The sequence below is a fragment of the Aythya fuligula genome, chromosome 1 (assembly GCF_009819795.1).
Source record: "Aythya fuligula isolate bAytFul2 chromosome 1, bAytFul2.pri, whole genome shotgun sequence".
Lineage (NCBI taxonomy): Eukaryota > Metazoa > Chordata > Aves > Anseriformes > Anatidae > Aythya > Aythya fuligula.
In genome coordinates, this window is record NC_045559.1 from 186,311,575 (window position 1) to 186,331,496 (window position 19,922).

Consider the following 19,922-nt stretch of genomic DNA (forward strand, 5'->3'; position numbering starts at 1 on the left):
GCTGGTTTTGCTGCCAGGCAGCTGAGTGCTGAATAGATCTATCCAACGGTATTAAGGAAATTTTACGGCCCACTCCACTTTTTCCCTTTTCAGCTTTAAGGAACAGGACAGCTGCTAGACTTTTCAGGTGTTTTAATGCACGTGTGAATTGTGAGTACAATAACTTTTTTTCTTAGAAACTCCCCCATCTTGGTTGCGTATCGAGCCTCACCTTAAGAGGTGCTCAGCACAAAACAATACGGAGGGGATGTTGCTTTTTTAGATCAGCAGTAATCCAGCCAGGCATATTAAAAGGCTGTACAAGTTGCTCCCACAGGATCTAAACCCTGAAAGAAAAAAAGGAAAAAAAAAGCCCTGTAAAAAGCTTCTTTCTCCCCCATTCCCCAAGCTCCCCCTTCTCCCTCCCATTTTCACAGTAAAGCTTTTAGATATCAATTATATTCTTTTTGTTGAGTGTTATATGCCTGATTTGATGTGGAGAAGGTTTCTCTAAAGCTTTATTTAAGGGAATATGAAATAATTTGAAACTTTAACTAAACCTGAAGGGGAAAGGAATTAAAGTTGTTTGTACAGATGGGCTTAGAATGGAAATATTTAATTTACATGTAGGTATTTCCAGAATACCTCATATGATTTGGTAACACGATCCCCCTTGTCATGAAAAAAGCATTTTGGGTGTCTCATCCAATTTAGTAACGTAGTCCTATGTATTTTTCCACTTCTCCCTGGTTTACACTAGTTTAACTAAATTGAATTCCATGAATTTTTATTAAACTGAAACTGATACAAAATGAGAAAAGGATCAGGGTAAAATAACTACCAAAAAATCTTACGGGAGTATTCAGGTGTTTTGGGGTCAGTCTTTTGGTTTGGAATTGGGTTTGGGTAAGCCCAGGTGGCACCAGCACACAGGACGGATGGGACATATGGAAGAAGGCCTTACTCTGTCTTATCTAAACTGGGTGAAAAGGGTGGAAAAAAAGTGTTTGCAAGAGGGGAAATGAGCTGAAAGAAGGAATAAGGTAAGCCTGCAGCATGTTTGCCCAGCAACTGAAAATGCTTCAGATTGATTTGTTCTCTGAATATTCGTGGTTTTCCTCCTTCTGGATTGAGATGCGGTGTTGGCAGCAGGTAGGGAAGCCTGCACTATTAATCATTAAACATGGTAGCTGAAGATGAAACTCCCTTCTCTAGTGTTCCCAGTGTAATACCGCTGGTGTACACCAAAGTATATCAGGTGGGGCTGAGGGACAGAAGAAAAGCTTGAAAGGCTTTCATGTCTGCTTGGTCTTTTTTAATCATAACATCCTCATCTTTTATGCAAATGCAAAATTATTTTTAAAGATGCTTTCTCTTTCTGAAACGGTTTGGCACAGGTTCTGAAGCTTAGCTGTTGAATAAAAAAAAGAATTTCCAGCAACTGCCCTTTGATTATTTCTAAATGTAGATGACAGCTGTCCTTTTGGAAAAGGCACATAACTCAGCGTGTGAGAAACTGACACATTTTTCTTTCCTTTTCAGAGTATCTCCTCTACAGAAGTCTGAAATAGTAGACATGGTAAAGAAACACGTGAATGCCATAACACTTGCCATTGGGGATGGTGCCAACGATGTGGGAATGATCCAGACAGCTCACGTCGGCGTCGGGATCAGTGGCAACGAGGGCATGCAGGCAACCAATTGCTCGGATTATGCTATTGCACAGGTCAGAGGCAAAAAAAGTACAACTGCCATACCGTGTTGTCAGACATCCCATGTAGTGCTTGATGCTAGGAGAATCTCTGCTCATTTTCTTTTCATGGCAGGATCTAAACCAGATACCTGGGATGTGTTTTTGGGATCCATTGTTCTGACTTCTGTATTCTTTGTGACAAAGCTCTGCCCACCCTCAAAGCTTCAGTTTGTTACTGCCAGCTGTGCAGTGGCTTGGCTGCTCAATAATTGAGGAGAAGCACTTTGTCATGCTTATGTTGACGTGCTTTTAAGTGTAACTGTATCTCCCTTGTTCAAGTTCTTTTTCCTGACCATGAATAGGCGTTCCAAACAGGAGTGTTAAGAGTTTGTTTGCAAATTCTTATTTAGAGGTGGTGTTTTCCTTTTTGTATTTCCCCCACTCCCATGATGTGTCCAAAAATTGTTCGCAGTCCTGAGGAGTTGGGTAATATTTTAATTTTAGGTGCATTATTTTGGAGAGTGCTCCCAAACCATCTTAAAAAAAATCTGCACTGATTACTCAAACTAAAGAGGAGAGTAAAAGAGGAGACCTAAAGACAAGCCTTTTCATTTTCAGTTAAGTGACCAAGGTGTACAATAAAGACTTTAAGCAAAGCATAAGAAAGGAAGGAGATACTTCGGTTGCCAGACATCTTCTGAATGCTGTTTGTAGCTAAGGTTCCCTATGCCACGTGTTTGAGAATGATCACAGGGCAAGAACAGATGGGAGCTGACAGAAAGCAGAGACGATCCACTGTCTCTTCAGTGATATGTGAGCATCAGCTAATGTTCCCTTCTGCCAGGGCGTAGGCAGATTTGTTTTACCAATTGATATGAAATGATACCTTCTTCTAATTTCAGTAGAAGATGAGGTTTTCAAAATGTGTGGATAATTTTATTATTTAGACAGAACTGTTGATGTGTCAACCCTGCTGTGAAGCAAAGTGTCAGTTTTGCATTGCCGCTTTATTGCGTTCTGCAGTCAGATGAAGCACATTGGATTCCAGGCTTGAATAACTAAGACCTTCCACCAAACTCACCTTGAAAATTTTAGGCTGTTTCATCAAGGGCTCATTCTGTCATGAACAGTTTATTCCAAATATGCAGCACTGTTGGAACTGCCATAGTCTTTGGAATCTCACAATCATTTTGTCGTTTTTAACTTCTGTAGACTATACATTGTTTCTGCTGTAGAACTTAATCAAGTGCTACTTTTACTTCCTCAGATAATTTCTTACTTCCGTTTTAATAAGAAAGCATAAGCAGTGAGAATTTTGTCTGCAGAGGGACAAAAAGCATGTCCTATACTCTTAATTACTTCATTAGTTGGAGTAACATTAAATCTCAAGTCCCTTTGTATTCATGTATTACCTCTGAATTACCAAAATGAAAGCAAAACAAAAACTAACCAAACAAAACAAGAACAAAACGTGTATTTGGACTTAATGTTAACATATGGGAAATAAATTGTTCTTCGTTTATATCCTGATCTGGGAGTTACTGACAATAGCAATGAACTGTCTTAGTTCAATCTGAAATAGAAGCTGGTTGCACTAGTACAGAATTTAAACTTTCAAAAATTAGTAAACCACTATGAAACTGTATCTTTTTGTAATGATTCAGAAAAGGTTTCTGCTAGTTAGAAAAGGTATAAAAGAATCCCTCTTATAAAAAGGACTAGTAGTGTATGGGAATGTTTCAAGGAAGTGTTCAAAAGAAAAACTTGATCTCCATGGGGTATATTTCTTTCAACGAAGACATACAACTCCCTCTGAATTGTTACTGTGTGTGCATGCCTTGAAGGCAAAGTATGTTCTTATTGAGTAATTTAAAACGACCGCTACAGTGTAGCATCTCATGTTCAAATGATATTTCAAATACAGTAGTGCCAGAAGTAGGCACTTACGGAAGAGAAAGTCTCCATATAGACTCATTCAGGATTCCAGGGGGAATTGAAGCATAAACCAAACAAAAATAAAAAGGCAACTTGCGTCTGACTCTGCTCCAAATAGCTTCCACAGGTGCAAGGAGCATCTGTTTGAATCATCCTTTTCCCTTGAACTGATATTGCACCAGTGATCCATATTTAGAGAATTCCCAAATCAAATGACCTAACTGCTCAGAGAGACAGTAGTAGAATTGAATAGAATCACTTTTTCTCCAGTAAAAAGCTTTCTCGTCCTAATCCAGAGAGCGTCTGCTGTCTAGAGAGCACTAACTAGGGAACAGTTCTTTCTTAGATAAATGTTCGTGTTTTCTTCTGCTTTAAAAATCCAGAAATGCAGCAGTGCCCAAACAAGTGCAGTGTCCTAGTAGAGCCCTGTCCCCACAGTCGCTCGAGTATGCCAGTAGCTGTGCATTTGCACAGTTTCAATCATCAGCATCAAAACAAATTTAATTTCTTGCTACCTCCTAGCAGGACTCTTCACAGTGTATATAGGCTTAGAGCTATGTTATTTAGGTTACTAACATGCTGTGCTCCATAGTGCTTTCATTTTAATGAATATACACACTACAGAGTTATTAATGCTAACATTTCTCCTCTGGCCTTGAACAGCAAAGAGAACCACATCCAAGACAGTCACTATTTAGACTCAGCAGAAAATTTTTAGGGAATTTTAAGGGTGCATATGTTCTCTACAGGTGTTTGGGGTGACTTGTCAGGCTGTAGTGGGAAGGTTCCTATCATTACTGATGTGTTTTGTTAGTGAATTTTGTGTAAAGGGCAATAGTGGTGTATAATAACTGAGGCAGTAGGTAGCTAGGAGGTTAACTACTCCCTCGTGAGAGCCCTGCTTTCAGTCCTGATTCAAGCTGGACTGAAGCTGAACTGTGAGGTTTGGTTCACTTTTTTTTTTCTCTCCCTCTTTCTTGCTAGCATATCCTAACAAATCGGAGTTGCTGATGCATTTAAGAAAGGCTGTTCTTGCAGGATTTGTGGTTCAGTGACTTCAGTGCTGGAAATCATGGGAGCAGAGCTCTCTCATGACAGTCCTAATTCATTACTGTAGCTTTGAAAGTTTCAAGTAGGTTTTGGTTAAAATAACTGAGCTATAATCTACATTTAAGAAGTCAATTTTTAGTCCCCTCATGGAAAAAGCAGCCAAGCAAATAATGGTCTCACATTAGTGTATAAGAACCCTTCAGGTACATACATGCTGAGTGGTGAATCTAGTCCCTGGTTTGAGCCCTCTGTACAAAAGAAGAATGCTGCAGGCCATAAAAAGGTTTCCTGATGAAGCCAAGACTAGAAAGTTATGTATTTCCTAGGTTGCATTGTGAGACTGCTTCTGAGAGGGGAAAACAAACAAACAAACAAAAAAAAACCCACCAACCAACCAAAAAATTAAATCAGTTTTCAAAATTGCTGAATTCTGAAGAAGCTGAATTAAGCTGTATCTGTGGTTCAGACTAACATTATAAAGTATCTATTTTTACAGCCACTAGATTCATTTACTTGTCCTTTTGGGCATATGCTACTTCTTTGTAAAGCATTTTAGGTGCTTTCTATAATGTGATTAAATACATTTAGTGGGTCAATAACTTCAGTGTTTGATTGCCATAAGAGACTGCATACATCTATTTTGCACTTGTTTTCCTGTGCACGTTGTATTTCAGCTCAAGTCAGTTCTAATTTGAGACCATTAATTTAACACAGAGGAAGGAAATTCAAGTCCTGAATGTTGTAAGCCCTCATACAGTAAACTTTGACCAGGAAATTAAGAGTTTAGACTTCTATTTAATTTACATGGCTATATTATGTTAACCTTGCCTGATTTTACTATTAGGATATTAATACTAATTGAAGACTTCTTGCTGTTTAAAGCCAGTGAAGACCACTTTGAATGTTTCTAAGGTTTTGCTCTAAAAAAGACGTCTTGTAAATATTATTTGTCAGCACCAGCATTTTGCTAAAATATTGAAATATTGCGCTTGAACTGCTTTCATAGCTGATCTGAATATTTTGGTGGAGAGGTTACTCTAAACTTTTCTTTTAAACTGTCTTCGTATATATAAAAACTTGTTTTCTTTCTTTCAGTTTTCCTACTTGGAGAAGCTGTTGTTGGTCCATGGAGCTTGGAGTTACAATCGAGTTACCAAGTGCATACTATACTGCTTCTACAAGAATGTGGTGTTGTATATTATTGAGGTAGGAGTAATTAAACGGATGGGCTTTAGCAGCACTTACTCCTCCAGTTGTTTTTTCTAAAAGGAAAATCTTATCCAAATAGATTGAGCTAAAAGGACTGACATCTGTTTTGATATTTAACAACTTAATCTGGGAAAGGAAACAGTTTTCAAGTTAGTACACTTGAATCATTTAGCCTTTGCAAAAGGAAAAGTGAAGGCTTTAGTACAGTGAAGCCTTGGATATGAGATGCCAAGGAAATGGTTTATCCCTGCTGTGCAAGTGTTCTTCTTGAAAGTTCTTTCGTATTCATGGAAACACTTGAATTATTAAATAGAGTTTATATTCATAAAACTCGCATTTGAGGACAAAGTTAAATCAGAAGTTTGTTTAACAGAATTGGGAGGAACTCACTAGGCAAATAATAAAATAGGCAAAAAATACTATTGGTAAAGTTTGCTGGTAAAGCAAATTCTGCATTGTTCATTGAAATTTTATTTACAAGTTTCCATGTGTTTATATATTCATGTTCCTATTTATTTCTTGAATTAAACAGGCATGAATGAGGTTAATAGTAAGAAAATCAAAATACTTGTAATTAGGCAGCCAGTTATGTAGATTATAGCAGATAGTGGCTAAGTAACGTTTTACTATTCAGTGAATCATATCATGGTCAGTGTGTGTATATGTGACTCCCTCAGGGTCCAATCATCTTTTATGCACGGTGTTAGGCTCTTAGAGAACAGATATTCTCCATTAACTCATTCATTTTTTCCTCTGTTAACTATTTCTGAATTAGTTCTCATCTCAGCTGTTGTAATTTCAATACAGATTAAACTGTGCTGTCAAAATAATGGCAGGTTGCTGTGGTGCATGAGCACAAGATGGCTGTATGGTATACACGTAGTTCTGGATTTGTAAAAATAACATGAGGAGATGTTTTTTTCTATATTTTAAGCATCCGATTTTTGTTTGTATTCTGCTTCTTTAGCCGGATTTTCTGCCGGATTTAGATCCGCATTCCTGAGATTTCACAGGTGTGTTCTTACCCTACTGCAGAGGCCACCTTTACAACTCTGAGGCAAATTTACCACAGTTTCAATGATAACTAAGGTTTGGGTTGTTTAACTTCCTGAAATAGTCCTTGACTTGATTTTGGCTGATAGTAACTCATGATTTTTAGTACAGGCTTTTTCAAGTGTTGTTGATGACAATGGTATTCATTACTGTGCAAGAGAAATACAAGTAAAAAGAACTCGTCTACTGATTTATTTATTTCTTTATTGAGCATGAGTAATACTGTTTTCCTGAGTTATTCAGAAAATGCTTAGCAGCTTCATGATTGGCATTTTCCTTCTGAAATTCATTTTTCCCTTTGAAAATTAGTTTTGAAAAACATATTTCACTCATATCACAGCATAGGATGTCTGTGTTTTATTTACTGTGGTCTGACAAATACATTAGAAGTCCTGTGTCCAATATTATTTAACTAAATTATATCATATTCTACTGTGTCAAAAGCTGTGCAAGGGGTTGAAGAGACCTCAAGGCCTGTGGAGCCTCCAGCCTGAGGTAGTTGAATCGTCTTGCTGTAGGGAGTGATTTCTTAGCCAAAGAAGTCGCTATAGAATGTATACGATGCGAGTCTGCTCTGAGAATGTGGTCAGACATTTTCAGACATTTTCTGTGCTGTGTTGGTTGGTGTTCAGTTCTGCCTGCATGTTGAGCTTCTGGGTCTTGACTTCCTCACGTAAGGGTGGGAGTCAGCTCCATCCAGTGCTTGAGCGCTGCAAAATCCACGACTTGCTTCAGCCCCACTCCTCGGTAACTCCTCTGTGTGTAGAAGCTGGGAGCAAGGTTAAGGCTTATAGGAAATGGAGCAACAGAAAGAAGAAATCTTTTAGGCCCCCAGCAATGGGAAGAGCTCAGTTTGTTTGTAGCTCCTGTGGTGAGCTGGCTTTATTTCTGGCTTTAAGGAGCTTCACCTCCAACACTGTATAAAACTAGCCGAATTGACTGGAAACTGAAGAAATGCCGTAGAGGTCTGGGGGAATGAGAGAAGAGGTCTCTAATTCCCTTTTTAGCTTTACATAAATCAAGCTGAGTTGTTTTGTATTTCTGCCATGAGGCTCAGGAGTGCTGATCAATTTGTGGTACGGAGTGCTGCTCGTGAAGGAAGCTCCATGAGGGAATCCAGCCTTGGACTTTGAGGGAATAGCAGCTGAGTGCCCAGCGCTGTTGTGCTGTTGTGTCTGCACAGAGCGTGTTCCTGATTGCTTCCCAGCACTATGGCCAAGCTTAATATTTACCTGTACTTCCTGCTTTGATGTGCGGCGTGCAGGGAATGTTCTTTTAGCATTGTAATGAAACGGGGGTTTGAACTTGAACTACATTCTGAGTTAATCTTCTAAAGGATTGTACCGAGTAAATATTTATAGAGCTGAATCAAAAAGCACACCGGTCAATATGACAGACTGTCAGTTACACCGTTGGTACTGTATCTGTTCTGTTTCCACCAAGCTTTAACACCTGAGGAATAACTGTAGTAAGACTGATGTAAATGAGCTTTGCAGCAGTGAAGCACTGGGGCTCATCAGAACTTTTTTTTTTTTTTTTTTTCTTGAGGCTTAACAAATATCATAGAGAGAAATAAGAGATGGTACTCAATCTTCAGCAGACAGAATAATGTCTGGACAAAACGTTGCAGAGATGTACGTTCAAGAGTAGATTAAAGTTGAGCAGGTGACTGACATCGTGGGCTTTACTGTTAAGAGATGCTCTTGGGTTAAGGCTGTTTTTTACCTTCTGGCAATGGCTGCTTTTTTATGGAGACATGAGGGCCCCCATAAGCTATATTTCAGCTACCTTGACAATAACTAAAATGTGTCTGCATCGGGACAATTTCATGCAGCTAGAGAGATAATAACGGAAGGCAGGCCTTGTGGTCTGGGATTACAGGGGAAATGGAGGTAAGATTGCATTTTCCCTTGTTTGATTTAGAGTGTTGTCTTCCTAATAATGGCTTTCTGATTTATTATATTTTTTAAAAGGTGAATTTTGACACTTGTGGAGAAGTAGTGACAGTCAAATTGGAGAAGATTAAAAGATTTGGTCTGGCATAACAGCTGGAAACTTCATGTTGCTCTCCTTTGTCCAGCCTTTTCTCTCTTCCTCTTTGCATTTCTTCATCATTGTCCTCCTGACATTCTCTTAATGTGCCCGCTTGCTTTTTAGAAAATATGAAGCTCAATCTAATACAAATTCAAAACAGAAGAAGCATGTACTGGTGGGTCTCTGTACCAGTGCAGGGTGCAGTGGGTCCTGTGGACCAAGCCTTCCACCCACTGAGCTTTCACCTCCTCACCCTAGTAAGGGAATCTATTTAGAAAGTTAACAAGATGTCTGCAGGGAGGAAATGCAAATATAAAGCCCCCTTTTTGGTTTTCATTCCTATATTTCCACGTGTGGCTGGAGGAGTAATGTGCCCTAAAACTGTTGGATTGACAGTTGTTCAGAGTCAGCCTTAAACAGGAGGTCAACAGCAAGGTTTTGGCTTTTTAAGACTTGACAGGCAAATACCTGGGCATCATTACAAAACACCATCTCATTCAATTATTTATGTTTCTGGCTTTAAACTGAGTAGTGAAACAAAAGATCTGTTTCACATCTGTTGAGCAGATATATTTCACTGGAGATGATATAAAGTTGTCCTGATGACATCAGAGCTTTGAAATATAGCTCATTTCAAATGTAAAACAATACAGGAATGTTGCTTTCATGTCATGCTTGGAGGAGTAGAAACACAGCAAGATCAAAGGCGATATCAGAAATATCAGGTAAGAGTTCAAGGCATTTGGGAATGGTTCTGGGGAAACAGTAGCATGGAAGATAGCTTTTAGGTCAACAGAGGGTGTGCAGGAAAGAAGTGATCAATACTTCACCGGAGCATGTTGTTCATCTGAAACCTGCTTTAGTATGGAATGCCCTTGTTTTATATATTGCAGGGGAAAAAAAGTCCTTGTGTCAAGGTCTGGCAGTGCAGGGCCATGAGACTCAACTAGAACAGAGGCAGAAGTGAATGGGAAGTGGGAGGGGGAGTGTATGGTGCACGTAAGTTGCAGCTGGATTATTTTTTTTTCTGCCTTAATTATCCAGAGATAAATTGTAAGCCTAGATATGAAAGATGTTTCTTTATGGAGGCTTAGAGGTAAGGTCTTAACTTATACATGAGCAGTATTGAACAAGATACATGTATTAGGGAACAAAACACTGGGATCGTAGTTTCTTGTTTAGAGCTGAGTTTTCAAATCTTCCAGAAATTCCAAGTAAACACAATGCATAGGCAGACATGTTTTTAAGTGAGTGGTGACTTTGTGAGTCCAACAAGGTCTGATTCTGAGAGCTGTGAAGTGCTCTACATGCTCGTAGTGGTCACCACTTCAGACTGGCTGATAGAACAAGCTGTGAAAGTGCATATGAAATGTTGCTGCATGAGATCTTTTCAGCCTGCTTCATCCTCCTGTTTTTCTTGTTTTCAGGCTTTCTTGTCAAACACTTTTTTTTAAAAAATACAGCGTGTAGGCATGGGGATTCTAGCCCTATTATCCAAATGGCATGCAGAAACAAGCATATCTGATGTGATACTAAAACATATACAGCTCTAACACTTCTACATGCTTATTCCCTGATTTATATCATCTGACTTCTACCTAGATCCCTTTGCTTTCTGTTTCCAATTGGCTTTGCATCTCTGAGGGTATAGCCAGACAATAGAAAACCCTAAGCATGGGGATTTTTGGAATGAGTTGGGGACTGAAGTACAGTAACTGTTGTCATAAAAATCAACTTTGTTAAAAGTTAACAGCATCGTATTTTCCCCCAGTGTTAGGCTAAGATTAAGAACATCTGTCTGTAAAATTCCTAAACAAGGAAACAGTAATACAGGCAGCTAGTTGTCTTGTCATGATTATGCATTCAGATTATTCCGTTGCCTGTTAAAATACTTGGGTAGGCATTTAATAGTCATTATTTCCATGTGCTTATACTAGGTTGTGGTGTAAGCTTATCACAGTTCTGTCTCATGATGACACAAAACAGGAATGTGTATGACTTCAATTTGCGGAACAATTTTAAAATCAGGCTTCCTGAATTCTCACAAATGCAGCATATCCCTAGTAAGTAAGTGATTCGCTACAGACAGTTTCTTTCAGGTACTCAAAAGCTGGGACTCGGTATCCTTAAAATAGACGGCAGGTGTAAATTTAGGTGCCTAGAAGAAACCTCTGTGGTTGGTGTTCATTTAGATGCATTTAAGGATGCTCAGGGGTCACAGGGAGCCATATAGGACTGCCTGATGTGCCATACAATCTCCACCTGTCTGGAGCTGACGTGTAACTGCATTATTATATATATGGTAGGTAGGCAACTGAATTTTGTCAGAAAGCTGGGTTTGTTTTTCTTGTTGTTTATTTGTTTTTTGAAGCCTGTAGAAAGAAAGGAATCCAAACCTTCCAGCTTGGGTAATATCAGTCGATTTAAAAAGTGCAGAAAAACTATGTAAGTTGTAGTATTGAACTTCTAGGCCTGGAAAGCACAGAGATAGACACACTGTGAGTAGCACTACATGTGAGACTCAGTACTGCCTTTGTAATTTTAGGAAAAACAGGAAACAGGTCTTGTGTACTTTTTTTCTTTTCTTTCAGCTGTTTCAGCCTCGCACACGGGTTTAACACACAGAAGTAGAAGACCTAGAGCAACACAGAACATTATCCCCTTCCCACCCCTCAAAAAGCTGTTCATAGGCTCTGATTCAAAAAAACATTCTTTAGTAGCAGTAGTTACAGAAAACAGATCGTGGAAATAGTCTGCCAGACTGCTTCAAATACCAGAAAATGCAGCTGCCAACCTAATCCAGAATTCATAGGATCACAGAACGGTTTGGGTTGGAATGAACCTTAAAGATCATCTAATTCCAATGCCCCCCCTGCCATGGGCAGGGACACCTCCCACCACACCAGGTTGCCCAAAGCCCCATCCAGCCTGGCCTTGAGCACCTCCAGGGATGGGGCATCCACAGCTTCTCTGGGCAGCCTGTGCCAGGGCCTCATCACCCTCTGAGGGAAGAATTTCTTCCTAATACCTACTCTAAATACACTCTTTTTTAGTTTAAAGCCATCACTCCTCCAAAATTGCTGAGGGTGCACTCAATGTCACTGTCCGTGTCACCAACAAAGATGTTACACAGTGCTGGTCCCAGCGCTAATCCCTGAGGAACACCACCTGTCACTGAGCTCCACTTGGACATCGAGTCACGGACAGCAAGTCTTTGGGTGCGACCACCCAGCCAAGTCCTTACCCACCAAGTGGTCCGTCCGTCAAATCCATGTCTCCTATTTAGAGACAAGGATGTCATGTGGGATAGCTGTCTAGATAGTGGTTATAGATGCATTTTATTTTTTTAAATGCATCCTAATTCCTTCTCAGCTGATTTACAGCTCCTAGTTTATATTGCTGCTGTTGACAGTTTATTCCATACTTCAATCCCCTGTTGTGTGAAGAAATAGTCAGAATTGCTTATAGGCTAGTCTCATCAATTTTAATCCATGATTGACTCCTCGGTTTTTGGATTTCTAATTGAGTATGTTAATCTCGAGAGTTTCCAAGGAATCAGTCACAAAGATAAATCCATGCTAATTTTCCTTTCGTTTTTTAGTAAAATATGTATTGCAGTGTGAATCATTAGAGAGCAGTCCGTCTTGACTGAGAACAAAATTGACTCAACTAATGAATGGTTGGGTTTGAATTTTTTCCAACCATTTTCAAAAGTGATGAAACAAGTGTACCAGCACCACTATGACCCTTCCTACGAACTTGGCTGCACCTTGCAACCAACCCAACTTGTAAGTTTTCAAGATTCCAACTATGGCTATAAATGATAAAGTGAAGTTCCAGCTTGGTCTCAGAACTCCTGTGTGGAAGGTCCAATACGTGTTGCAACAGACGACTTTGAGAAGAAATCTGCTATGATATTATTTTTTTGGCAGGTAATAAGTTCAGAGCTACTGGATCCATTTTTGGGTGTATATGCATATACCTGAAGCAGAAGGGGCGTGAAGGCACAGTGATATCTTTCCTCTGAAGTTTTTGCCTAATTTGCTTTGAAAAAAATTAATTTTCTATTTGGAGGGTTTATAACAAAGCAATAATAATGCTGTTCTCTACATTTGAGGCTGTTAAATATGAAACGTTAGCAATCTCCTGAGCAATATGTTCATCGGTGCTCTAACTTTCCTCCACCAATGTATTTTCCAATTTAACTTTGTTACCAGTGAAAATGCAAGCTGATATCTAGAAGGGAGCTCCAGTTACAATGGCCAGATAACCCTGATGTGAGGAAGCTTTTAGGAGGGAATAAAACTATATTACTGAAGTTACTGATTTAAACAAACAAACAAAAAAAGTTTGCATGTACTTTTAATGAAATTTATATATTTGGAAAACCCAACCTTTTTCTTTTTTCAAGCAAATATAGCATTAAAACTTGAAGGTTTATTGGTTTTGATTTCAACCCCGCTTTCTTTCCAAAAGCTGCAAATTTTCCTATCAAATATAACTCATATGACTTTAAATATTTACTTGAAAAATATGACCTCCTCGGCTCAGTAATATAGGATAGCTTTGTGTTTCAATAAAAATAAAGGGGAGGTGATCGTGCTTGCCTACACAGCTAGGGCAATTCAGTGTATATGACATGACTTGTGGGTAAAAAGATGGCCAAACTGTAAATTCGTATCGAAGTTAACAAGGGCAAATAAGCCTTATGAGGGAATAACTTGTGCTCAACACATTCAAGCTGATATTAGCAATATTTTTCCTACTGCACTAAAGGGACTAATTCTGAGAAAGCTATTTTAAAATCCAACACCATATGTATATATTTTGCTGTGTGTGTGTATATATATGAAAAAATACGTATGTAATATAAATATTATTTTTCTATCTATATATAGATAAAATGCAGCTTATTTCAAATATGTCTTGGACCTGTACTGGTTTTCTTTATATCTGGTCTATATCCCTACAGAATTCCTTTAGTTAGAGACATTCCTGATTTATGTGGGAATAACGAAGAGCAGAGTAAGGTCCTGTACATATTTTATGTATGAAGTTTTTTCATTCTGCTGGACTGAAGCCATGGGGCTGGCACGTTGAAGGTGCAAGGTTCTCTCGTCTTTTTACCTCTACCTCAGCATTATAAATAGCTACGCTCAAGATGGATTTCTACAGCAATTTACTTCCTTTTGAAAATGGTAACACAAATGAGGCTGCATTTTGCCAAAGACAGCTTGGTGGTAGCCCTGCCTAAAATGTCTGTCCAACATATCGGAACAATTGGATTAATTCTCTGGTTTAGAAGCTTTGAGATGCTGTTCCCAACAGCCCTATCAGCATCAGGGCTCTGTAGCTTGGTGCAACTTAATGATTTCTGCTTTTCTCTCCCCTGGAAGACTAAATTAACTTTTACTCGAGCAGCTGCAGTTAAACACAGGTGCTACGTTGGGAATTAAAACGCTGCTTAGCCTGGGCATGAAGAGAGGGTTGAACTTCTCGAGTAAAGGCTGTTTTAACTAGGGCCAGAGAATTTGTGATGTGGCAGACAATCCATTTGCAAGTCATGCTTCTGTGCAAATTCACTGAATCTTTTATTTATTTTTTTATTTACTTCTGAAGTATTTTGCAATTTGCTTTTGAGCCTGGTTTTGGAAATGTGGGGCTTGTTGCTGGGAGAGGTCCCACTGAAGGCACTGAAGAGCAGTAGAGGACATTTTCTGTTTTCCTGACATATCTTTGGGATAAAAGGGAATAAAATGTATCCCAAATCCTGTGAAAATATGTTGTTCATTGCCATGTGCTCTTGAACAAAAAGTGTTTTAGCCTGTGTGAGGTGCATTTCACTCATCTGAAATGAATCCAGTTGTGTCTGACTGCGATCTGTGTGCCTGAGCGGTATGAACAGGTTGTATTACTTGCTGTTTCTGCAGTGTGGATAAGTTTATGATAACACCAAAGCATCCTCTGTTGGTGTTGGGTTTTACCTTCAGAAGCTTTTTAGAGGCACCTTGTCTCTTAGTTTCTGTGAAGCCAACCAAAAGTGATACCCTTACCCGAGTTCTTGTCAAACATCAGTACTAGCGTCAGCTCTTCCTTGTGAGTTGTTGGTGTATGAACTTCCTTGGTGTGTTCAGAAACACCACTGCAGTCCAGCAGTTTTCAACTGCTGCATTTTATAGTGCATCCCACAGCACAGATGCATGCTATCCATGCATTCATAACCTTTACTGTCTTAATATTGCTTTGCAGATGATTACAAAAGCCTTCTAAACACTAGCTTAAAAATGTGTCGTCACCGGTATTTTAGAGAAAGAAAAGGACTCAAGTTTATAACCCATGTATATAAAACTTTTTTTCAGTAGTATTTACATAATGAACTAAGTTTGTCCTGATTGTTTGAGGTTTCTTCTTGTGTGTTTTTTTGTTTTTTTTTTTTTTAGGGATCCTAACCTGAAGAAGCTAGGGCAGAGACCAAATTTAAGTGAATAAAAGCTGTTTTTAAATGCTGCTAGAAAACAGTTTTGCCATTTCACTTGGATGAGCAGTAATGATTTAAAAAAAAAGGAAAGTAAAAACCAACTCCATCCAGTTTCACTAATTAACCACTAGAGAGATTATTTTGGGATTCATAAAAGGCATCTGTAACCTAGTTTGAGTACATGTACAGGATTTAGGATAAAATATGTGGCTTACGTTTGTGAAAGAAAAACTGTAGAATGTGGGCTTGGGGGTTTTGTTTCCACGAGTTCAAGGTCATGAACCAGATTTTTTTTGCACGTCAGGAGCAGATTTTAAAAATAAATGAAAATACTTCTCATCCTCCACGATGAGTCAATGGTGCAAATCTGCAGCAGCATAAGCATCACTTCCAAAGGTGTTTTTTCAGCCTCTGTTGAGGAGCCACTGTTCTCCGTATGTGACCCTAGGGATATTTTCCCCTATAAGGAGCTAGGGATCTTTGGGCTGGGACAGAAGTATAGGATTTGTATTTTCTCTGTGCCCTGAGTGGCTTTCCTGTGAGGGCATCCTGCATCAGTTACTCGAGCTGGTGTTAGGATGTGTTGGACTGTGGATAGCACACAGCAAACGCCACAGCTTTGAGTAACCTGTCCCAACACATTGTGATTGTGCATTCTGTGCCAAGCTGCTGAGCACAGTGCAGATAGTTTTGATCATTTTTAAGCTTTTAGTTATTTATATGCACTAGAAAGCATGTGATTGTCTGTCTCTTACACCTCCATAGTCTTTTTAACAAAATTGTTTAGAAAATACTAAAATGCAATTGAACTAGCAAGCCATGCTGCCTAGTGACAGCATAACTTCTAAGTTACACAGTGTAGTTCTCTGAAAAGATGTCAAAAATGAATTAGTTGCTGCTTTTTTCCCCCAGTATGTACTGCTGTCACTCTCCTAATGTTTTCCACTCGTTTTCCTCTTCCCCAGAACCAGATCCTTTCCTTGGACCTGTTCAGTTTGAACACAACTGCACTGAAGGAAGGACATCCTGGACCAATGCATTTTTTTTTGGCATTTCTGAATCAGGATTGATAGGTCACTGTAAACTACATCAGACAAGTGGGAAGAGAATTGGGAACAACACTTAAAGGCTGAGACCTCCAGAATTTGAACACAAACTTGTGTGTGTTCTTGCACATTGAATGTAAACATCATTATAGGCACTAATCATGGACTTAAGCTAAGTCCCCAGAACTACACTACAAAAGGCACAGGAGGCCCAGGCTGTGGAAAAGCAGGGGATAAATGGTCTGGATGCGTGTACGTTGTGTGTGTTACAAAAGCCCTGTTCTGCCCCCATCGAGTCAGACACTGACAACTTCATGCTGTCAGAAGCGTGAAGGAGGTCAGAGCTTGGTCTGCCAATTTTCAAATGTGCTGTTATTTTACTTTCGATCTTCTTGCTGGATTTCTGCATTCATGCAAAAGCAATTAAGGATTTGGAAAGTGAGAAGACGGAATATATTGGCCTTAGCTGTGTCCAAGTTCTGCAGGGATTCAGTGGAAGTACATATATCTAACTATAGGTATGCAAGTGTAGATATTTATAAACCATATAAATATTGCGTGCAAAGAAAAAAACCTAATACTATATGTTCTCATCCAAAAAACAAAGTGCTATCTGTCTTAATAAATGGCAGTGTAGGTTGCTTTTATTAATATTAACTCCCTAAAATATGCAGACAGCTCAGTAGCAGCAGGAGTGCAAGCCATCAATAACCAGCAACACCTGAACCTCTCGGCATTATTTGTGATGATGGTTCCTGTCGAGTTCAATTTTGGTAGAAAAGCGAGTCTCCCCTTTGGGTTTACTAACAGTGTCTTGACCTTTTCTCCCTTTCATTGCCAAGGAATGACAGGTGTCTAGAGTGGCTAAGCAATATGACAGTCAGCCTGTGCTTTGTGTCAGCTGGCGTTCATTAATGTTAAAAACTACGAGTGGTTTTGTGCTTGGAAATATGTTTATGCCTAGTAATGCAGACAAGATAGGGGCAGCCTACTGAGTTGCTTTACTTCCCCTTTCTGTGTTTTTACTTTATATATATAGATAGATAGATAGATAGTGTTGTGAATGAATACGTGAATGCCTGAAATGCAACACATTTTGAGGTGTGATTTCCATAGTAGCACCCTTAATGCACATTTGCCTGCTGCAGTCTCCTGGTGGCACCACACCGTGCAGCAAACGTGGATCCAGCGGCTCCCTGCCTCACCATCGGGGTGCCCCTGCCCTTAGGAAGTGTACCCCCAGTGGTGTTGTGCATGACAAGCTGGGCTTTGCTTCCACCACCCCTTGAATCCATGACTGTGCTTTAATCCAACCTACATGCATGCTGCCATTACAAAGGGCAGCCTGATTGCCTTTTGCCCTGGGACCATTTTTCTTTCTCCTTCCTTGCCAAGGCCCTAGTGTTTGCACAGCTGCAGGATGCTCTTTTTGAGCTTAGGGTTCAGCCAGATCAGGTTCCTGATGCAAACAGGAGTTCTTGAACAATGGTTAGGACTGGCTCTTCTGGCAGTGTTGTCCCAAATCTGGGTTCTTTACCAGGTGTGCAAGGAGCTGATGAACACACAGGGTCAAGGTATTTGTCACACAGGTGGGTGCTAGGTGGTAACTCCCCAAAGCTAGCACACCGATCGTCTCCACTGCAGCTGCTTTATACTGCTCTATTTCCTTATTATCAGTTAATTATTGCAATCTGCAAACAGAAGTTAGTTTTTAAATTTCTAATCAGCTTGTAAAGAGACAGTGACATTTCAATCTGCTGCACTTGTGCTATGTGGGGTGGTCTTAAGTGAGGAGAGGTCTTTTTATGAGGAGGGGGCTCATGTGAGGAGAGGGCTTCCCTTTGGTGTGGTTTCTGTGTTACAGTGAGCTGAGGACACAATCTAGCTGACTTGGGCATCTTGCTGGCATATAGCCAAGTGTGCTTTCCTGCTTTCTAGGCCTAAGTCTGTCTGTCTGTTTTTTTTTTGTTGTTTTTTTTTTGATGTAAGATCTTACCGTCCTTCCTTGGTGACACATCCCACGATCTTCTTGTTTTATTTGCTAGTCTTTCATCAGAAACAGTGAAGGTATTTTCAGACCCAAGTGTACCCGTTAGTTTAATAAGCAAAGGCAGGACCTTTTGCTTCTCTATCTGCAGAAACAGCCCCAAACTTGAGAGGCAGGTGAGGGGGTGAGTTGGTGTTCATTATTTTCCTAGTAATATTGTGCCATAACTACTTTGGGACCTATATTGAACCAGATTTTTCCTTAGGGTCTGTCTGGGTATCTGACTCAAAGGCATCCCAAATGCAGAGCTGGGGAAGAGGGAAGGAAGTTGAGAAGTGATAGTTGGCCCCAAAGGGCCATCCGGGGTAGGGGGACCCATTTTGTAGGCCTGTCTCATGTTGTGCGTGGCTCAGAGAAGCTGGGATCTCTCAGAAACTGAGAATACATTTGGAGGCTGTAATTTTAACAGAACATATGTAGAATTACTGGGTTTTATGGCGTGTGATTTGTGGGATATGGAGGGATGGGGACAAAGCTTTAAGAATGTGCATTAGGCCATCTGGGCAGCAAGGAGGAGCTGGCTTGTGCTAAAATATAAGGTATTCCTGCAGGGGAGGAGTGATAAAATGATAGCAGTGAGACTTCTGGCAGGCTTCACTATTTTTTGAGCAGTTCTTAATTCATACTGAGTTTAAATAAGAAGGTGGGGGTAGGAAATATAGGGGAAGAAGCAGGAATATGCTAGCTGCAAGCAGAATAGTGCTACAAGGAACGTGAGACATACCTCATGTTATGTCTCGTGAGCTACCATGCTCTCCAAGTTGCCTGATACTGCTGGAAGAGCATCCTAGGGAAGGGAGGAGAGAAAAGCCAGAACTCTACATGTAAAATATGGCTTAAGATTGGAAATCTGTGTTTGCTTTTTGATTACATGAAAAGTTAGGTGCAAGCCTGGGAAGCCCTGAGTACTTGGGCCTGGGGAAAAGGGAAAGTACGCTGGTGGTCTGAGGTGGGGTTTGTGAAGCGTGCTTTGGTTGGGGGGTGGCATTTGGACAGGCACAAAACTCTCCTTTTAAATTCACTCCCTCCTTGAGGAGAAAGTCTGTTGTCTCTTCATCAGTGATGTCTTTACCTGGTTTGATTTTTCAAAGGTTAGTGCACAAAATAATGGAGCTTTTAGAACACTGGTTTTGATACTTAAATATATTGCTGGCACCTACATGGGTGATGCTTATTTCTCTGCCTTGCCTCTGCTTTCTGTCAGGATGGCTACCATCGGTGAGCACTATTCATCTCAAGAAACTATTCAACTAAAAAACTCAACCCAGTTCCTCTGGTTATTGCCTGTCCCTCCTCGTGTTGCTGACTGCTGTAAGCTGAGTGTTGGTGGCTGGCTTCTTCTGTTTGTGTTGACTGAGTCTGTCTTTCTACCTGTTTTGCTGATGGGTGGCTGGGGAG

General features: G+C 40.0%; 1 protein-coding gene across 5 annotated transcripts in view; it reads left to right on the top strand.

Moving 5' to 3' along the window:
• ATP8A2 (ATPase phospholipid transporting 8A2) overlaps positions 1 to 19,922 on the top strand; it is a 316,126-nt gene that overhangs the window by 165,314 nt on the left and 130,890 nt on the right. For all 5 annotated transcript variants that reach the window (XM_032208014.1, XM_032208013.1, XM_032208016.1 and 2 more), the window contains exons 26-27: positions 1,522 to 1,705; positions 5,753 to 5,863. In XM_032208014.1, coding sequence (XP_032063905.1) covers positions 1,522 to 1,705; positions 5,753 to 5,863 — 295 coding nt within the window. The remainder of the gene's footprint in view (positions 1 to 1,521; positions 1,706 to 5,752; positions 5,864 to 19,922) is intronic.